General features: G+C 33.8%; 1 protein-coding gene across 1 annotated transcript in view; it reads right to left on the minus strand.

Annotated features, from left to right (window-relative positions):
* IMMP2L (inner mitochondrial membrane peptidase subunit 2) overlaps positions 1-23,346 on the minus strand; it is a gene marked incomplete at both ends in the record, with an annotated part of 722,123 nt that overhangs the window by 682,732 nt on the left and 16,045 nt on the right. Inside the window, one exon of the mRNA XM_084230879.1 lies at positions 17,572-17,675. Within this exon, the coding sequence (XP_084087005.1) occupies positions 17,572-17,675 (104 nt within the window). The remainder of the gene's footprint in view (positions 1-17,571; positions 17,676-23,346) is intronic.

Here is a 23,346-nt window from a genome sequence, read left to right on the forward strand (position 1 = left end):
AGTATATTCATGGGAGTGATATTACAACTATAAAGATACACCAGGGTAAACATATTTATATATAGTGATATGCTTTATTATATCACAAATGTATAATTTTATTGTACACTGCAAACATGTAATTTTTAAAAATTGCCAACTAAAATAACTCTCAAAATGTAAGCAATCATTTTTGACCAACTGGTTTTTATGCATCATGTTCAGTTCAAATATATCAACAGTCTCCCAAATTGATACACTGAATTAATAAAAATTGAACAGTGTGTTAGATAACATGATCATGATTTCAATGACAATGTTTTTCTTCTACCTTTTCAAAGTAGAGTTTTGTACCTGAAGATATTTCACTGTTACCTCATACTAAAAAAAAAAAAAAAAAAAAAAAAAAGGCTCAAACTACAGATTAGGAAAATTAGCAAATGTACTAATGAAGTATAATTACCTAAGAGAGAAATTAATGATTAGAGTATTAAAACCTGTAAATTTACAGCAATAAGGTTTCATGTACTAGAAGGTAGGTACACAAGGCTTATATGGGCCTAATTGAAACCCTGGCATGCCCAGCTCTGTTAATTCTAGTGGTTTGCCTGCAGGACCCTAGCACAGCTTCTGTCATTAAAACTTTTGTCACCTCAGACATAGTACTCACAACCAAAATCAGTGTTTGCACTAGTTAATTGCTAAGTTCATCATGGCTCTATGACTCTATAATAAACTTAAAGAAATTGAAAGCAAAGTCTGTCAACAGGAACTTTATCAAGGTGTACAAGTTTCCCAGAGCAGCTGTAACAAAGAACCAAGAATTGGGTTGCTTCAAACAACAGAAATTTACAGTCTCACAAGTCTGGAGATGAGAAGTGTGAAGCACAGTGTCTCCTTCTAAAGACACTAGGAGATCAGCTGTATACCTCTCACCTGGTTTCTAATGGCCACAGATATTCCTTGGCTTGTAGATGGCCCTTTTCTCCTTAGATGATCCTATCATCTTCCTCTGCATGTTTGTGTCCAAATTTCCCCTTTTCATGAGGACACCTGTCATACTGGAGTAACGCCTACTCTAACTAACTCACTTTAACCTGATTACTTCATTACAGATTTTATTTCCATATAACACAACATTCTGAGGACCTGGGGTTTAGGACTTCAACACAATTTTTGAAGAGGACCACAATTTAAGGTCCAGCTCTAATATAGGGCATGCTGATTAATCCCTATTGCCCTCCAGATACATTCCCTGTCTTTTCTGCTCTCTATCCCAGAAATTGACTGTGAACTACATCAGCCCAACTTCCTTGATTTCTAGCTTCCGTTGGGTTTAGCCAGGGAGGCACCTGGAGGAGATCACTAGCTAAAAGAGTGAGGGAAGCACTTATTACCAGGCTGTTGTTTTGGCCATAACCATATGCAGGCAGCCAGGGTCCTGATGCCTGTCCATTAGCCCCTTCCCCTTACTTCCAGCTCTCACCATGATGGGTAATTCCATTTCCTCTCTTTGCCCCTTCTCGAACAAGGCTGTAATGACTTCCTCCTGCTGCTAATCCTGGTACTTCACTATTTCTTCTTGTTTGAATCTGATACTATTGTTCATCCCTTTGTAATCAGTTCCTTCACTAAACTTCCTTCATTATCCCCATTTATGTACCATCTGTTCCTCTCCAAAAACCACTCTGTTACATAGAGTAAGTCAATTCTTCAGACAATCTACATGATTTATCAAGAGAAATTTAACCTCAGGCATGGATGCCTGATACTGAAATAATTTGGTAGCAAAGGCATCATTCTTGGTCACATATACACTTGTTACTCTTTTTCTCTTTGTCTCACAATATATCTTTATCAGGAGAAGCAGTATGGAAGAGGCTATTATGCTTGAGTCACAGGGGCAAACTGCTTTGCTTTGACTCTTGCTGCCATGACTTACTAAACTGAGCAAGTTAATTTATCTCTCTGAATAACAATAAAACGAGAATAAAAATAAAAGTATACAAATACACAGGTTTAGTTGATTTGTAAATGTCAAATTATATTAATTTTATGATAAATACTATTTACAATAGCTTAGCTTTGGAAACAAACCAAATGTCCAAAAATAGATGACTGGATCAAGAAGATGTGGTACATATACACAATGGAATATTACTCAGCATTCAAAAAAGATAAACACATGCAATTTGCAGCAACATGGATGGAGCTAGAAGGGATCATGCTCAGCAAAATAAGCCAGAAAGAAAAAGAAAAATACCGGATGGTCTCACTCATAGCAGGAATCTAGAAAACCTAAATAAGGGACCGGGAAAAAGAATAAGTATAAGAAAGAAAAAATCAAAATCAACAAACAACTATGAACCAGAGACACACTACGGGGGGAGGGGCAGTGGGGAGAAGAGGGATTGGGTTCAAAATAAGGGGGTTGGGCCTCCTGGGTGGCGCAGTGGTTGAGCGCTGGGCTGTGAAGCTGCCCGCAGCCTCTGCAGCGCTGGTTCGATCCCCGGCCACCGGGGAGGGTCCCACATGGCGCGCAGACCTCTCCTGCCACGCCCGCTGCTCCCCTCAGCAGTGTACTTCGGTCCTTCTGCCTGTTCTGCTCCCTGCTCTGGCTCTGGTGAATTCTCTCACCCTCCTGTGCTTCTGACTGTACCTAGTGCTTGTATAAATAAAATAAATAAATCTTTTAAAAAAAAAAAAATAAGGGGGTTGCAATTGTATGGGAAATATATAAATAAATAAATAGATAAATAAATAAATAATCTTGATTGGGTCTCTACCTCCAAAAAAAAAATTATAACTAAATCAGTATGCATGTGTGTGCCTATACCTGTGTTCATATACTGATATTAAAATACTCAGTTTGTATTAGGGCTATTATTATTTTTTCCTGTGACATTTGTCCCCTCAGCTGTGCTTTAAGTCTATCTAGTCTCAATTATTTTATGTGGATTCAACTTGCCAGATCAAATGTATGCTAGGAATATATATTAAAAAAAAAAAAACAGCCAACAATTTTCACTATCCAAACAACCTATTGTTCAAAAGGTCAGTAAGATGTGTCACTCCTGATATACCTGGCTCTCTGACCCCATTTGACATCTTAAATCCTCAGGAGTTGTATTTCCTTGAAACTCATTCTTGTTGACTTCACTGTCAGACAAGATTCTGATATTCATCAATTCCTCATCTGGTCTATTCCTGGCTACATGGAGACATCACATGCCCACCCGCTACAGCAGGTTCTACTCAGGCTTTTAAAAGACAGTCACCAAGCCCCTTTCAGCCATAGAAATGAACCTTTAGAGTGACTTTTCATCTCAAAATGTCTATGTTTGCTTCATTTAATTGTCAGAGAGAAGAGGTGATTGGTGTTTGAACCTAGACATCACCCATGAAAAATCATCAAATTTAATACCTTTTTAGGAAAGGGTGAGAAGTTGGGGAGAAAAACTGGAGAATGAAATCTTCACTGTTATTTGCAAACTATAAGCTTTCTTTTTAACCTAAAAATAAAAACTGATTTTTTTAAAGTCCCTAATTGGCCTAGCAGTATATACCTCAGCTGCAATAACTTAATGAATACAGAGTAACTGCTGTTGCTGTACAAGATGACTTCAAGATACACTAAAATGCACTATCTTGCATATTTATATATGTACATATATATCAATGCCTGATAAACAGTTAGATCCCAAAAGGTCTCTTAGAAATGAGAGTAGTAGCTCTGAGCTAAGAGAAGTAGTTACATAGAATTCATTATTTTAAAACCAGCTCAAAACTGGCAGATTAAATGATGAATTAGCTGGCAAAAGATCAAAGTGACCAAGCTCACAACTCTGAGGTATGAAGACTCTGTTCTGAATCCTTACTCCAGAACTTGTTAGATGACAATGCAGAAGTTAACTAATCTTTATATGCCTGTTTTCCTCATTGTATGGTAATAGTTTTTATCCACATAGTTAATGGTCAAAGTAAATGAGATAATATATAAAGCATTTAAAACAATTCTGAACACATAGTAAACATTCCAAAACTTTTACTTCAAAAATTCCCATTTGTATAGACAGTCCAGAACTATAGGCTGTTCCATAAAAGTCGATAATGATTTTAAAGGGAATATTTGGTTGAAATTATATTTTTTCATTTTTTTCTACAACTTATGTGAATCACATTGCTCATATTCAAGTGATTTTAGAGAATACATTTTCAATGATGACTGATGTTTACAATGAAAACAATATGTCAGGTCCTATGTTCATGTCTGGACTTGCTTAGAATTAGAGATGAGAAGGTTAATTACCATTTAAAATATGATGATTGCCTGTTACTTGTTTTCCTTTGGAGAAAAGGGCAAAACATTTTTACTATATGCAAAAATACTCCTGTTGACAATTTATTCATTGCTGTTTATGACCTCTAGTTTCCTTTCAAATCAAGCAATTAGATTTTAAATGAATACTTGTGAAAAAGAAGCAAAAGTCCTTTCCTCAGAATACTTAGTATTTTTCATAGGTCTCCCAGAAGTAACACCCTCCAGTTATTATTCATCCTCTTCCTCACAGCATCAACAACCATATTGTCTAAAGAAAACACACTGCATTTAATAAGAAGTTAATAGTAACAAGACTGACTAAATGAAAATATATGTTGCATCCTAACATACACACATCTCATCCAGCTGAAATATGTTAGAAGAATAAAGAGACCAAGAGACAACCAATTGTAAAAATATTAAGAAATAGGTAACAATTAAAACCATTTTTTTCTCACCCCAACTAGATCAACCAACTGCCAGGGTTACTTTCTACTTATATTAATAGTACCTCAGGGGATCTATCATTTTCCTATAAGTCAGTGAAGCTGGAAAGTTTAACCAAGATATTTCTTTCTATTAGTTTCCAGGTATAAGAAATATATCTGTAAATAAAGCACACATCATTCACTATTACCACGATGTTAATAGTGATATCACATGTTAATAGATGTTAATAGATGTTAACTATTAACTATTAACTATTACGATGTTAATAGATGTTAACTCTCACTGCTTCAGAACAAAAAATAACTATATAAGGATTCTTTCACAGCAAAACAAAGAAATCTGCTTGTTAACCAATCCATGGCTGTCACATATCAAACCATATATTTGCCCATTTATTATGGTATAGGAATGATATCTGGTTATACCATCCACCCTTAATGGCTAGCTTTTTCTATTAATTATCAAGAAGCTTAAAATGTCATCATTTAAAAAAAGGGTTTTAAAAGTTTTTAGGGGAGAGAGCAATACAGAAAAGAATGCCTCAAGTTAAAGACAAAAGTATTCTAGAACATAGAATTCTAGAATTCCAGGACACGTGGAACACAGGAACAAATGCAGCAATTGCTCAAATAAAGTTGTTCCATTCAACCTCCTTTCATTTAATGTAAATGAGAAAAATAAAATTGATTCCAGGTACTTGAGTTTCCCTCCACATTCCAAAAATGCACACATTAGTTTTGTGGCGTGTCTCAATCATCTGTTAGGGTGAGTGTGGATGGAGGTGTGAGTGCACCCCTCTCCTACCCAGGATTGGTGCCCACTTTAACCCAAGATGCCAGGTTAGGCTTCCACCTCTAGAGACCCTAAACTGGAATAGAGAATTGGAAAACAATGAATACAGATGGCTGTTGAACATTAAAAAATGTTCAGGGCTTCTTTATTTAAAAGCTTTATTTAGAAGCATATGATCAGAAATATGTGAAACCCAAATAAGAATTTACACATGGGTATTATTATTCCACCTTTTGAAATGTCAGCAAGAATTTTAAAGTTTGAATTAAAAAAATATAACCACCAAACATATTAAAATCATGACCTCAATAAGAACAGTGTCCGATATTCAGCAGTCAACTTAAAATATGCTAATGTTTTAAGGTACGTCAGCCCATGGTTTATTTGGCTCTAATTTGACTTTGAGTATGCAGACACTGCATTTATTTCAACCAAATTCCACACCAATTTTAAAGAGAGTAACATCCATTTGAGCATATAGCTATTAATAAAAATATAAGAAAACATTATAAAAACTTCAGAGAATTTATTTCTCAACTCATAAGAGATAATATAGTGCTATTTAGTGCAACACTCAGGTAAAGTTAAACAACTAAAAAGATAAAAGTATGGCTACAATATATGATATGCCACATTTCAGGAAGAATTTAACATTCTAATTGTCCAATGAAACCTCATGCAAAAACTATGCTGCATAACACCCACAGTTTCAGATTAATGATTAATTATACCCAACCAAGCTTTTGGTTGCAGTTACTTCAATACTCCAACTTACTATGAATCTACTCATATTTCCCAATCTTAAAAAACAGGGCACAATTATTTTTTAAAATATATTTTCTTTTCATGCTAATTTCTCATGTGAAATTGAAAATGTTATCACCTCAAACTGTACATAGTAATTAATTTTGTGAGATAGCATAATAAGCTAACAACTGTCAAATTCATGGTAGCTATATTCATTGTACAGTTATGGCTACAGAGTACAGTGCTGAAAAATGAAAAGATAATTCATTAGACATGTTTATTTTCATTATTTAGATACACTCTATATTTATTTTAATAGATAAAACTATTAATGCTATTACAAAATGACATTATTGAGAATAAAAGAAATAATGAATACCAACTTCTACCTCTTGAATACTTTATCTATCTCAATGTATCACATGGATGAAAGGCTGATGGAAATCTAGCTAATGCAGCTAGGTATGCATAAGGTGATTGTGCTTTCCAAAAAAAGAGGTTTTATTTCTTTGCCTTGATGTTTATGACCCCTTTTCACATAACTGGAATCAATATACTCATCTATTTCAAAGTTATTCCATTCAGGATTCCCATATGCAGACCAATCACAGCTTGCTGTTCCTTCCCAAAAAGAGAGAGCTAATCGTCATTTAAAACAGAGCTTTATTCAGCACATCCTTGTAAAAGAGTTTTCCAGTTTGCTCCTACTTGTCCCTTTTACTGCAGAGCAAGTACCATGTGTCCCACTGCCACCTATTCTTAGTAAAGCAGGATCCAGCATCATGCTACAGAGAACCACTGCTGCCAGACTGAATCACAAGTCAACTTAATCATCTTGGTTACTATAACACCAGTCTGATCATTATTACAGAGGTTCCATGAAATCAGACTTCATCTTGATTCCAGAAATGACTGTAAGGATCAGAGGCATATGAATAAACTATAAAATGGCCAAGGATCTATAGACATCTTGTAAGATATTACTAGCTACATATATTTAAGTTACTGTATTAATTAGAAGAAAATTATTTCTTTAGACAATATTTAAGATTTTTGTCTGGGGACCTCCCTGGTGGCGCAAGGGGTTAAGCACCGCACTATGAAGCAATCCACAGCCTCTGCAGCATGAGTTTGATCCCCGGCCAGACAGGGAGCAACCCACATGGCACAGCAGACCTCTCCTGTCTCACCCGCTGCTCCCCTCAGCAGTCTATTTCAGTCAGTCTACCTGTTCTGTGAGAACTCTGTCTCTGGTGAATCCTCTCACCCCCAGCATCTCTGGCCTGTATCCCAGCTCTTGTATGCATAAATAAATAAATCTTTTTAAAAAATTTAAAAAAAAAAGATTTTTGTCTATGGAACTTAATTGAGATATACTTTTAGGAATTATACTCTATGGTATAGAATGGCTATGAATGACTCAATTAAGTTGACAGATTCTAAAGGTGTTTCTATTATGAAAAAGATGAGTAAAGTATAATCCAAATTTAAGGATTGATCAATAGCAAAAACATTACAGCTAAAACTAGAGTATTTAAACTAATTACAGATGATATTCTTCTCATGAGAAATTCTTCTTTGTATTTTATTATTTATCATTTTACAATTTATGATACTATAAAGGTACTAAGGAATCATACCTCTTTGAAGATAACTAAAAACATCACTCCCTCCATTACGAGAGGAAAAGTGAATATCCAAAGATAATTGCAGAAGGTTAAGTTCATTAGCCAAGATTCCCCTAATACCTCAGGCAGTTTTCTGATTTTTTTTCAAGTATGATCTTATTACTGCCTAATTATCCATATTGCTTTTCTTCCTTTTTGTTAAAATGAAATTCACCGAAGCAGTTTAACCTTTCATTTAGAATCATTAAGTGCACCCCCCCTCCTTCACTGATAATTGGCCTCTTTCTTTATTAACTGATTCCCACCCCCTTGATTTATTACAAATCTTTTTTGCCAAATTTGGATCCATTCTGTTAATACATTCTTTACCTTCTTTCAACTCAATTAACACACTGTCACTGTTACCAAAGCTTTCCTATTATTTCTTCGAGTTCTTATTGCTCTTTAAAGATCCTCTAGTAGAATAATGAATTTTTAATAAACTTGGAATATTTTAATGATTCTTATTTAATTCTATGGTGAAATTTATGTGAGGCATACTTCTCACACTGAAATGTTTTCTACTACGTTGTCATAATACTCTATAAAAACTCCCCAGCAATCCAAATAGACAAATCTTTGCAATGTAACTTCTGACCTCTAAAAGTACAGAGTTCTATTATAATTATCATATCCATACCCAAATCAAACAGCCAGCTTCCCTGTCAGCAATTTCCAATTCCACACAATTTTTAATAAAGTGAAACCTATACTTGTGCCTTCACTAAATATTAATGTGACCTCTGAATGTGAGTGAAACTGTCACTGGATTATGCAAAAGGCAACCTTTCATAATATGGGTCATTGGGCATACTCATTAATGGAAACAAGTAATTGCCAAAAAAAAATAATAAATAGAGCATTCCTGTTCCCTTCTTAGAAAGAAATGTTTCCCTGAGCACCAAAGTTCTGATAAAGTTTGGTGTCTGCTTTAAGCCCCTCCCTTTCCTATCAGTGAGCGACACATTTCCCAGCAACTTCCACCTCTATTAAACAAAAGCAATGCCCTAAATTTATAAAAGGAAAAGAAAAATGGGGCAGTAACTATGACCTTGGGCCAAATAAGGTTATGTATAAGTCTAGTTTTGAGATTTCTTTCACAGTTCCAGGACTTAAATTATAAAATAGAATATGGAATCACTTTTTCTAACAACAGGTGGACAGTGAATTGACTGCTGGGAAAAAAAACGCTTGAAGTTGACAAAAAGGATGGAGATAACCATAACGATATTGACCATCAGAGTCTTAAAAACTCAACTCCCAGGAAATACTACAGGTAAAGAAATGTAAGATTTTCACATTTTTTTTATTTTGAATAATATTAAACAAATAGGAGAGGGTTTTGACCTCATTCTCCTATAAAAAATTTATCTGCCAACTTCTAATGTTTCAACTTTTAATAATTTCAACCAAAGACATAATCTGAATAAGTTTAGATTCATTTGATGATGTCTTTGGCCAAAAAAAGTCCTGGTGTTCAAAGTCTCCTTATGTATTTTCAAATTTCTATTTAATGTCCTGACATGGCTCCTCTTCCTTAAAAAAATCAAATTGGTTTTGACTGCAGTTTCAAAAGTATACATTTTCCTGATATCCTGAAGGATTGAGTCTATGTATCCTTCCCTCATAACTACATCTTGATCCCTACAACTATTTTCAAACAATTTTTAAAATTGAGGAGAACTTAGGGATAAACTTATCCAGCCCTCTAATTTTGCAGATGCAAAAGCTGACTCAAAGATAACATAACCAAGGTTACCTAGTAATTTAATAATTGATGCAGCTGAAATTAGAAGCAAGAGCTCCAAAAGTCTAGTCTTATATTCAAGGACCAAGGAACTGGCAGGTAGAGACATACAGATCCGATTTATGTAAAAGAAAATAATCACTTTCTGTCAAGGACATAAATCAAATCAATGTTTTCCAAAATCTTAGTAAGAACCTTTTATAGAAGTTTATTTCCTTACACATTTCAAAGGTGGAATTTGAACTGTTTGTATTTTAAGTACTTAACCTGATTTTTGTATTGCCACTATAACAAATTTAAACATACTTAGGGCTTTAAAATAACTTCCATTTATTATCACACACTTGTCTGAGACAGAAGTCTGACAGGATGAGCTGGATACTCAGGATCTCAAAAGGCAAACATCAGGGTGGCAGCAAGGCTGGACCCTTAACTGGAAACGGGAGAGAGAATTCATTTCAGGGTCATTAGGTTTTTGAGAAAATTTAATTATATGTGGTTGTAGGACAGAGATTCTCATTTCTTTGCTGGCCTTTAGCAAGAAGTCACTCTTAGCTTCCAGGACTGTGTACCTTCAAGCCCTTTCTAGTAAAAGCACATCAAATCCTTCTTATACTTTGGATCTCTCTGATGTCTTCTGCTACAGCCCCCTCACTTCTGCGTTTGCTTTTAATAACTCATGTGATCACATGGGGGCCCCCAAAATAATCCAAGATAACCACTCTATTTTAAGGTCAACTGAAGGTCAACCTTAACAACAACTGCAAAATCCCTTTGGCAACTGAAGGTAACATACTTGTGGGCATATGTCATCATAGACACCATCCTGGGTATTAAGACTTGGAATCTTCTTGCAGACCAAAATTCTGCCTATATACTTAACACATATTTTATATATGTAAACTTAAGAAAATGTGATTACTTTTTAAAACAGATCATATTGTTTAAACTTAATTTGAACAAAACATCAATCTGTAGGATGCCTATAAAAGTGTTCTCTGACAGCTTCTGGTCATCTCTCAAAGGATATAAGAATCATAAAATATGTTGAATACAAGCTATTGATGTCTCATTGTAATATTACTATGAAATCTCAATAATTAAAAAATTGAAATTTATGATCATTGAAATATTTGTAAACTATAGTTTGTCTCTGAACTAAGAAAATGTTTTAATACAAATTAAATATATAAAAATGGTGATGGCAGTTTATCCTATTCAAGAAAGCAAATTACTGTTAAGGATTATATTAAGAGTATCAACTCCTTATATGTCACAAATAGTATTTATAAAATCAATTTAATCTATATCAAATAATAGCAATAATATGTATACTATCTCATTTTTTAAGTATCATTTGTAAATATACTTAGCAATGAATGCACATTACTATGGGTAATTGAAAGTGTCAAAAACTAAATCTCTCATCAAAATAAAGGACACCCTGGGATTTCACACTCCAACATTTTTATAGTCTATTATGGTCTCACTCACAGCAGGAATTTAGAAAACCTAAATAAGGGACCAGGAAAAAAACTAATTTTGATAAAGTAGAAATCAGAATCAACAAGCAACTATAAACCAGAGACACATTACAGGAGGGTAGGAGGGGGTAGGATCAAAACAAGTGGGGTAGGAATTATATGGGTACTATAACCAAGATGAAAATGTATATATTGTGCAAAAATGAAAGATGATGTAAAAAATATATAAAATTTAAAAAAAAAAACCTAGGCACTGCATCATGTTATAGAAATTTCTTTGAAAATGATAGTCTTTCTAAAATTTTGCTCCTAAAATATATGATATAAATACAAACTCAGAAGAGTATTTGGCTACAAACAATAAATTTAGCAATGAATATAGATAGAAAAGTACACACAATTATATTCTCCCTGCTCAACAGAAAACTGGTTTTTAATACAATTACGGATCATTATTCAGCATTATCATTGCTGTGAGCATTTGTTTCAAAACATGAACTTCATTTTTTAGCAGACTCCAATTAATTTCCCTTGGTTGGTCAAGGGACCTTTAAAGATTTGCAAGCACTCAAGATACAAAAGCACTGGCACCTTTCATATTTTTTTCAAAGGTTCTATTCTATTTCATCTATTTTCCTGGCTCAAATCTGCATGATGCTTTTCTCACATTTACTACTATAGATGCAGCCTTCACACTGGCCATCTGTCAGAAACTGGCAATTAGTTTAGCATATCACAAACCAGCTGTCAAAATTTTACACACACTGTATGTTCATAATAAAGTATCATTGCTATTAATGAAGAGACTACATTTCAGGAACCACTGTACTGGTAATTTCATTAGAGAAATGAAAATAATGTGATAGGTGTAGAGATACTAGGGCTTATATGACTTCTTTGGTAAAAATGGGTATGTGTCCTCAACCAAGCCATCAACACAATACAGAGGCATGATAGCATGATGGTTAGGAACATAGGACGAGGCACTTAAACTTTTGCTCTATCATTTTAGTTGTATATCCTAAGCAAGGTATTTAATTTCTCTCTACCTCAGTGCTCTCATCTACAAAGGAGGAATAAAAAAAGTACTTAATTTATTGAGTTTTAAAACAGGATTAAATAAAAATGAATATAGAACTCATCCCAGAGACTGGAAAATAATAAAAAGCTAATAAACATTTAAACTGTTGTGAATACTTTTTTTCTCTTGGTAAATTGCATGTCTTTTTACCTTTGTCTTTGGACCTGATAACCTCAACACTCTCAGTACCACAAACTGTTACCTGTCTTTGGGAATCTGCCTTCCCTTCATAGCAAACTACCTTAGTGTTTTTCCACCTCACACTTTCGTATCTCACCTTAGCCCAACTTAGACACACTCCAGGAAAGCAGCAATGTATAATGGAAGAAGGTTTCCATAGGGTCTTGTCCAACAGAAATATAATGTGTATCAAGAGTGTAATTTTAAATTTTCTATTAGCTGCATTAATAAAAGGAAAGAAGAAATAGGAAATTAATTTAAATAATACATTAATATATCAAAATGTATTATCATTTTAGCAAGTAGCATATTTCAAGTGCTCAGTGGTCACGTATGTCTACCATATGTGATAGCACATGTTGAGAGGCAAATGAACCTGGGTTCAAATTCTGACTCTCCTATTTTCTTGTCATTTACTTACTAAATCTGTTTAATTGTGCTAAAAATAACTATATCGACAAATTGTTATAATTAAATAAAAAGAGCAAACACAAAGCACTCAGCACAATGCCTAAAATGCCTGGATGCTCATTAAGTGAAAATTCCCTCAATGTAACCTACTTTAAAATTGAACGCTGGCTCAATACAGTATGATCTGTGATTAATCTTAGTTCCTTCCTTTCTATCACAACTACAATTACTGCCTTTCCCCTCATCTGCACAATTTCTCTCCTTGCTTCTTAAAAGCTATAAACTTGGATACTCTTAGTATCTTAGTCATGGATACCCTTAGTCATGACCCAAGTATATGGTTCCCATCCACTCCCCAACTAGTACCACTGCTGCAGCATCCTCAGCAACAGTCATCAACAGCAAAGTCTCTCCATTGCAGACAGACAGACCTCAAAAGGTAAAAAGGTGAGGCTTGCTCTTCAAAAGTGTGAAGGACAAAAAGAACAAAGAACAGCTGAAAAACTATCACTCACCAGACTAGACCAGAGAAACATGAAAAGTGAAAACAAAATATGGGATCCTGGGTGGGATGTTGGTCTATAAAAAAGACATTAGTGAAAAAAAAAAAAGTACAATTCAAATAAGGTCTGTAGATTAGTTAATTGTATTATATTACTATCAATTTCCTCATTTCAGTAATTGTACTATGGTTGCAAATAACGTTAGTACCGGGGTAATAAGTAGAATAAGGCCTGAGGATCTAAAGTATAACATGGAGACCAGTTTATCGGTTGTTTTCAATAAAGTCTAAATTGTTTGAAAAATGATATAGTAAGTTATATATTATACATAATAAGTTAGCTACAATAAATAATAATATACACCGCATAATAAGTTATACAAATTATAAGTTTTATAAATTATGTTACACATGTATATATTACAATATAATGTTATGTTATTATACACATCATATATAAGTAATTTATATAATAAAATAAAAATTATCTAGCAAGCATATACAACTATATATTATATACAATTATTGTATAGAAAATAAAATACTCAATACCTATTCTTAATAGGTTTTAAGAATACCCTAGGTATAATAGGTATTAATGACTAAGAGCTATGTAACTGAAATTCATTAGAAGAGTAGTACTTCAATGTCCTCACCAAAAAAAGGTAAATATGCAAAATAATGGTTATGTTAAATAACCCAATGGAAGCATCCTTTCACAATATACATGTTTATTAAATCATCGTGTTGTTTATTTCAAAAAATCCTACAATTGTATTTTTCAATTATGCCTCAATAAAGTGGAAAAATATATTAGGGGAATGTATAGGAACTCTACAATATTTTAGCAACTTTAAGATCTAATGTTATTTCCAAAAACATGTTAAAACACATTTAAATGTGATTATTTGAAACTTTATGATAAAGAAAGCTTTGCCCCAATGGATTTGTTAGTAGATATGTCATTATAAAATAGCGCGACTTATGTTAAGCCTATTTCAGTAGGCCATCACACAGGTTAATGAAAAGTCAATTTTAAGGTACAAAAAAATCTACCTTAATCACCACCATTAGTTTTCAAATCCACTAAGACAGTATGATGTCACCAACATACACTTAATAATACTGATAGCTTATGACAGCAAATATTTTGCCCAGAAATGTTATTAAATAAATACACCTTTTAACATTACTAAATAGCAAGCTTAAACAATAGCTACATTGTGACCAACATTTTAAAGAAAGAGACAGGAAAGAAGAAAGAACATTTTTCAGACACAAAGAATATTCCAATATGCACCCCCTCACCATCCTAGGCCCTCACTGCTTTAGGAAACACGCTAGGCAAAAAAAGCTCTGAACAAAACTCCTTGCAATTGAATAGGATGTGTCTACTACAGTATTTGTTTCTATAATACGAATTAGTTCATAGATAATCGGTAAATGTAGAAAGGATCTCCCAATACAACAGAAGCTACAATAGATTGTGATTCTTCCCAGATCATTAATGTTTGACCTCATTAATAATAGCAACTGCTGGCTTAATACACTAGCAGGAAGGAATCTGATCATATATTTCAACCTTTCCCTTCGAGGATATTACCGCAAGGTTAACCCTGATCTTTGTTTACAAAGAATTAGTTATATATAAATAAAATTAGTAACACAAAACAATAGGTAGAGCACACATCTACTAACATTTTGTATAGTCTGAAATCTTCTCTGTACTTGCAACTTCTTATGATGTCCCTCTGCCCATGTATAGCCTCAACCCTTCCAAACACTGCTTCCATCAACCTACCTTTTGTGTTGTAAGTAAAATCCTATATATATTGCAGTGTTTATTTTATGGAAAACATGAAAAATTTCATGTTTTTTAAAGTATAAACATTTTTATTGAAACTGTTATTATTTTCATTAGAGTTCTAGTTACAAGGTTACATAAGTCCTACTAATTTATTATGAATTTGTAAACCACAAAGGTTTCCAGAAATACATGTATAATATAGTAAAATGTTCAATTTCCACACACTGAATACAGAAGAAGCTTTTCTAGGCTTTTAAAAATATATAATTGTCATACTACTCTTTTAACAAGGATTACTTATATATCAATGAAATATGTTATTATTATCAATTTGTAAACAAAAATCACAAACTACATTTTACATTTAGCCTTAAATTCAAAATTTAGTCATATATTTCTTAAATAGACAACATAGTCCAATGTAGTAATAACAGTTATCATCTAAGTTAAAACAGACTGATGCATCTTGTAAGAAAAGTAAATACTGTTTTTTGACATGAAGTAAATGTATATTACAAACATGGATCTTTTCAAATGAAGCAGTGTATAAGATGTATCTAGAAAGCATTTCTGCTCATAAAACTAAAAAGATTCTTCAGTGTCTTTTACATCACCCTAAAGAAGATTCTACTAATGAGAATTTCTCAAAAAAGCAACAATTATTGCATAATTATTATTTGTTATTGAATGATAGAACACTGGCCACTTAGCATTTTTTATTCAAATGACTCCTGCTAGTGACAAGCATTAGAAAAGAAAATTTGTGCTATTTATACATGACAGGAATAGAAAATAGTCAACTCATTAAAATCAAAGTTCAAAAGAAGTAATATACTTTGAAATTAATTTAATTGCAAATATTAACCACTTTAATATTTTCATAAAAGATAGTGTTTTCTTTTTCACATAGTCCATCATATGCACACATAGTCCATGATATGCAGAAGACTTTTACGGACTCAATCTTTAATTTCAAGGAGCCTTTTTCCCAATTACCTACTCAAATTCACTTGCTTAAAGATAGCACTCTTCTCATGTTAAAAAAAAAAAAAAACTTGCACAATTGTCTGCTTATAGTGTGACCTCTTTCACTGGGGTGGGTATCCTCTCCATCACCGACTAAGTGAGGATGTAACCTTGTCAAACCAAAGGCAAAAGAATAATGAGCACACGACAGGCTAACCCAGCATGGAGAAGGTTGTTAAGGAGGTTGCAAAAACAGTATTCTGAATGACAAAATAAAAGTATACTCCAAAGAGTAGGTTAACATTTTTAAAAACATTCAAGAACATGAGAAGCATTCAATTCCCATCCGCAGATATCTACCATGCAAAACTCCATTCAAACATATTTATTTCATTAGTTACTAGCCATGTTTGGTACATTTGTTTTTAAATGACTCCTAGTGGAACAGTCTTGGCAGAGACACATTTATAAAAAATCTATTTTCAAGAAGCACTGGCCAAAGGGGAGCATCTACCAGACAATTATAAATTATCATCTAACAAAAATGATCATTCCTAAAGAGTCTGAAATAAAAACTGAAAGTCTTCACAAAACAGTCGGATTTTACTACGGGTTAAAACAAATGACAGTAACTGCTACATTAATTGTTACTCCAATGCACCGAATGGCATAACAGGGAATCATATTAAAATATTTTTATAAGTAGTTGAAGCCATAAGAAATTAGACAGGTTCTGTTAGTTTTCTTAGCGTGAATTTACTTTGAAAACAAACAAAAATTTCAAATCTAAACACAATTTAAGCATGTACCAGGATTATGTATTATATTATTGTGTCAGTTATACACACCTTGACATTCCTTTTCTACCTTAAAATTGAAATAAAATTTTGGTTCCTAAGCAGTCATAATATTTTAACAGAGAAACAGTGCCACCTTTTGGTCCCAAACAAAAGCCTCCATTTGACTTGTCTTCTAAACTTTCCTTTTTTCAGTTAAATTTCTGATAGATCTTTGTATGTATATATACATGTATGTGTGTCACTGAATTTCATAATTATATTCTAGGAATATTTTGTAACTACACAACCTAAGAAAGCATGAGAGTAACATAAAAGTTGATTACAAGATGTAAAATTTCAAATTAATTCAAAATAATACCAAATGCTTATATTCTGGGTCATGAATATAATTTCTAATCAACATTTTATTAAATGCATTTACCAGATCCAAGCATGTCAATGAACTGATATACTTTAAATATAAAATAATCCTTTCTATAGCATTTTCCATATCAAATTTCTAAAGGTGTTGTATTTTAAATATACCCACTAATTTAATAATTCACAGCATGCCATTAACAGTGGCTTACCAGCTAATTAAGCATTATTGTGAATAACTACAAATTTTAAAAAATATAGTGTGTTTCTGTTTACTTACACCAATGACACAATGTCACCACGTTGTACTTCAAAATTCCTCATTTTCCAGTGGTTCAAAAGCACCACATCAGATGACTGGCTCCCCCCAGGATTCAAAGAAGGCTAAAAAATAGAGAGACACATCTATCATTTGTATTTTTCAATCTTCATGGTTCCTTGCACTTCATAGCTCTATGCAGTGCAATAAAACATTTCTAATATAGTACCTTTCAATAAATTGCTGTTCTAAAGTAACTGCAAATGATGAGTTTTCAAAAAGGCTCATTGGGATTCTTCACAGGTGAACCAGAGAAAAAATACATTACCAATACTCATTTGAAAGGAACATGTGCTAGACATTCAAATCTTTACTAAACTCCAGTAAATAGGTATGGAAAGCTTTAAGAAAAATTAAAAATACAGAGTGAATCAAACCTCCCAAAAGAATATTCACATAGGATTTAATCCCACTATTACATTGTTCTATCTGAGAAAAATAAAAAATTAACCCCAAAAGCACCCACATGAAGCAAAGGGAATAGAAGAAACAAGAGGTGGAACAATCCTGGAGAATGTGGGGTTTTCTCTCGGGACCACTCTTTTCCAGAGATCATGCAGCGAGGGTCCTGGTCCCAGTTTATACCTACTAGGGCTTAGACTAGTCCACATGTGCCCATGGGTTGATGGGGCAAGAATCAAGAAACTGAAGTTTGGGAACAACCCAAGCACAAAATTCTGATTGCAGAACCATTAAACCAATATACCTGTCACTTGCACTGGGATACAGACGGAGCCTGTGGATAACAAGTCTGAGGCATGAGGTGGGACTGGTGAGACAAAACATTAAGAAAAACTAGGAGAGTTTTCTCACTACTTTCTTCTGCAGAGTCTCTGAGATTGTCATTGGGAAAAACAGCACTTTCTCTGGGAGAGGTGCCAAACCACAACTAAGGACATCCACCTCAATAAACAATGGCAGTAAATGGAGCCATAACCACAAAGGAGGCAGGGGGGTTGAGGTTGGAGATGAGGAAACTGGATGTAAGACAACCACAAGTCGCTAAAGCAATAGAGATCTGCTCCTTTTGAAGGTTCTGGAATTATTTGTACATTTTCTACAATGCAGATGTGGGTAACGTGGTAGAAATGTTGTGTGGAGGCTATTAACATGACCTTATTTTTGAATCCTCAGGTTATTAAACCCCAAAAATATTGTTTATCCTTGGAGATGTCCAGCGCTCCCACAACTCCATTATGTGATGATCCCTAAATCTCTCTTTAGACTTTAACACCCTACTCAGTGCTCAAAATATAGCTTTTAGAAGATCTTCAACCATTATCCTATGATGGTTACTTTTTTCCAGCACACTAGATCTGGAAAATAAAAAAAAACTTCAGTTGTTTAATCTCTGTCCTCATATTCCTGGCCTAGAAAAATCTCATTATTACGCTCAGTTACAAATATCATCCATTCATCAAATGGCTCCCTAGTGCAGTCACAAGTCACTTCCGCCATTTCCATACTGAATCCATAGCACTTCATACAATGACACTTAGCATACTGTAATGTAACTCTTGTGTACCTCTTTCCACAACTAAGCAGGAATCACTTTTTATCCATTATTATAACACCTAGTCAAATGTATAATCTAACTGCAACTGTTTTTCTAACAGTTTGCTGAACATCTCATCTGATCAAGTCATTCCCCTGTTCAAGATTCTTCACTAGCTTCCCAACACTACCTATAGGGCTACAGATAAAAATCAATAGTCTCACATGATCTACAGGTCACTATCAATCCCCACTATTACAGTTTCTATGAATTAAACTCAACCACAAGCAAAGCCCTATACATAGATTATTTACTCACAATTTCAAAGCATTTTATAAGCAACTATTTCTGCCTGCACTGTTTCCCTCTCTTTCCACATTTTGCCATCTGGTTAACTCATACTTCAAAACAACTCTTGAACCCTGTGGGGCTATCTAACAGGAATTCTTTCCTACCACTCCTCATCTTTCTCCCAATTCCTACCCCCTTTTTCATGAGATGATCAAAACTCCCAAGTTTCCACATCATACCATGTGATTACTTCTGTCACCGAATATTTATATATGTATTACAATTATTTACTTAACTCTCCCTCCAAAAGTTTACAAACATTTGGAGACCATTCTGTTTCTATGTTTTTAACACTTGGGCATGTAAGGTGAATAACTACTTTTAATGTAAAGAATCAAAAAAATTAATGAAATTCCCAAAGACTGCCCAAATTATAAAGTCCAAACAGAGTCCCCAGACTCCAGTTACACCTCTATATTTCTCTTCTTGTTTAACAGTATTATCATTCACCCCATACTAGAAGACTATTGAGTCATCTTCAATTTCTAACTCTCTCTGAGTCTCCCATGATGATACTTACCTCCTTCCCAGAAATTCTACTTACCTTTCAAAGTACAGCTCAGGTGGTAACTTCTCTGTGAAACCTTCATAAAATCAAAGAAAAAAAAAATACACCTGCCTTGCAGAAATTAAGAAAGTATAAGGCTGGGGACAGAAGAATCTCCATAGACTCAAATCCTGACACTGGGATCCATCTTTCCCTTACAGATTCACTCAACTACCAACTTTCTAATGTTAATTGTTACAACAAAGTAGCAATATCTTGTAAGCAAAAGATTTATGAAGGGGGAAAAAAATCCCAGAAGGAAGCATGTCTACTTAAAATCATCAGTCAACACCTGGAGGACCTTGTTTGATTTTACAAAGGAAACAACAGGGCTTTTTTTTTTTAACCTTTCCTCTCCTCCATACAGTTAATTGATCATTTCCATTTGTGACCTCCATTAGCAAGTTATGCAACTCCCAATGACAGCTCTTAACAACTGTATTATACATATCTTTCTACATAAACTACTCTTTCACTCAACTGGAAACTTCTCAGATATAGAAACCATGTCATATCCATTTTTGCGTGCCCAGAACAGTGACTAGAAACAGTATTTCAATACTTAAATTTTAAAAAATTGAAATATTTCCAAAAAGCACATTTAAATAAAATAGTTCCAAGCAATGCATATTACCAAAGCAATATATATATCTCTTTCCATGAAAACATGTTTTAGACAGAGGAAGAAATTTTTGTGTCACATCAACTTAGGCAATTTAAGCCATGGAATAAAGTAGAACAGTGCTTTATTATTACCCATAATGAAATAATGCTAATTACAACAGAATATAACTATTTTCTTCACTGTTCATTTGTGAATATGAATTAACATTTATCATAAAGAAAAACTTTCTGAAATTGAAAAACTGTTCTATACCACTATAAAAAACATATTTGTCTACACATCAATTTAAAAATTTATTAAAAAGGAAGAACACTGTTACTTCCTGAGTTTTCTACAACTTTCAAAAAGAAAAACAATGTGCTAACTTCAAAATGAAAAAATGTATATGAAAAATAAAGAAAATCTCATTTGAATACATCATTTTAGAAAAATTAGTAAGCCATGCTATAACTTAGAAATTTTACATCGTGCTTTGCCTTGTGGGACTGACAGTTTATGCTTCATCAGACAGAGCAGGCAATCTTTCCAAATCAAAGAAGCTATACACATGAAAGCTAAATTAAAAGTCATAAACTTTGGAAACCTGATGTAACGAAGGAATCCATATTTTCTTGTCATCTTGTTAATACTTTAAAGTCTAGATTTTCAGCGATTACATCAAAATTATAAGCAATAGAAAATATCCTTTTTTGTTTTAAGTAAAATACCTCAGAGGACCTTTAGTCTAGGAGTTTCCAACTATAACTCAAAATGTGTGACTGTGTCTAGATTTCCACTGGTAAGAGGGAAAACATCTAATCCTAGAGATTAATGACAAAGAACAAAACAAGCCTAACAGCTGCTCTGGCCATCTTCTCCTCAAGGACTTGCTTCCTCATAATCTATTATTTACCTTCTTCCATGGACCCCTAAGGTTGAAAATCAAACAACTAAAACAAGTCTTTCGAAATCCCTTGCTCTAAAGACAGAAAACTCTGTTCAAATCTTGGCTCTGTTTTCTTACTAGCCAGATTACTTCAGAGATGGTATATAACCTTTCTACACTAATTTCTACATATATAATAAAATGGGGAGTGTAATACTTACTATCTACCTCATAGGGTTGCTATGAGAAATAAATGAGAGGATCCACTAACTGTTCTTAATTAACACAGTGCATGATACAGAGTAAACAGTCAACAAATAAGATGATAGTGATGACAATAACAGCAGAACAAAGGAAACAAATCCAATATAATAAGTCCTCACTTAACAAATACAGAGGCTCCTGGAAACTGCAACTTAAAACAAAAACAGTACAAAGAAAACAGTTCCTCCAGGAACCTGATTTCCTTCAAAGTCAGAGGGATTGTCTTTTCTCACCAACACTATAACGAAGTTCAAGTACCTGCTGTACAGTGTTTGTTCCACAAGAAGGAATAATATGTAATTAACAGTATATAAGCTTTACATATTGCCCTTAATGTTTTCTCCTTTTAAATACTAAACTGGAAATCTTCAGGCTGTGTAGCCTACCCTTCATTTCTAAATTCTCAGGGGACAGTTCATTTCTTTTAAGTAAGTAAAGTCAGCTTTTATTTTGGATTTCAATTGTCCTACCTCTAGGAATTAATCCCTCCTCAAATGCATTAGGCACAACTGCTTATATTTTCTATGCCTACAGATTTCTATAAAAATACTGTCTATATTTATGTAATGTCCTATAAAAACATTACATTCATGTTTTAAACTTTCATTCTAAAATACAAACACAAATGTACACATGTCTAGGGTAAATGGTTTTCAGGCTTTTCTGCCCTCCCACCACTAGGATTGTCCTGCCTGATGGGGCACCTGCAGTTGTTACATTTTTGTGTTGTTAACTTCTGTGGGCCATGGGAGGAGTATTGAGATAGTCACCAAGAGAAGCAGAAGCAGGAGGGAGGCAGGAGAGAGACGGGGGAAAGAAGCCAGAGAAGCCCAGAGTGAAGACTTGCCAGGGGGCTTGGAGGACCTGCTGGCCTCCTGTCCCCACCCCCCCATCCCTGCCTGCCTTATACCTGGTTGCTGCTCTATATGTAACAACAGCTCAATAAAAGCCTGAGAAAGCCACCAAGGGCTCCAGGACTCTCCTTTACCTGGTCTGCTCGGATCATAGATACCCTACAACACGTTAAAAAAAAAAAAATTTGGATCCAAAATTTAATAGTTTATAGCTCTGGTTGATGAGAATATCTGTTCCCTTTTCCCTCCTTTTCAGAAATATTTTAAGTAACTGTATAAAGAGGTTATTGTATGCTTTGCTCTGACCGAGGTACTACATAGTTCATTCTAAGAAATATAAATCAGCATATTTCAACAGATGTTAATATATTAAAGCTAGAAACAGCAAGTGTCAAGCCTGTTTTTTGAAGCAAGCACAACAGAGAAGCTGAGCTTTCATGCAATGTCTGATCAAAGACTATGCTGAAAGATTTTTAGTCCTACAAACAAATATTAATGTCAAGGTATCCCGAATTCTCAGATTGTGTCTAAGTTCAAATCCTACCATGACAGTTTGAGGGGAATTTATGGCTTGGTTTAGGAAAATAAAAAACTCCCCTAGAGAATTAAATAGAAACATGACAGATCTTACCTTGTAAGATTTAGCTACAGCCATCAATCAGTAAATGGCATTTTCTGGTTTGTAATTTCTTTCTACATATTTTTTTAATTTTAAAAAATGTTCACAGCCTAAAA

The sequence above is a fragment of the Talpa europaea genome (genome assembly GCF_964194135.1).
Source record: "Talpa europaea genome assembly, chromosome: 3".
NCBI lineage: Eukaryota > Metazoa > Chordata > Mammalia > Eulipotyphla > Talpidae > Talpa > Talpa europaea.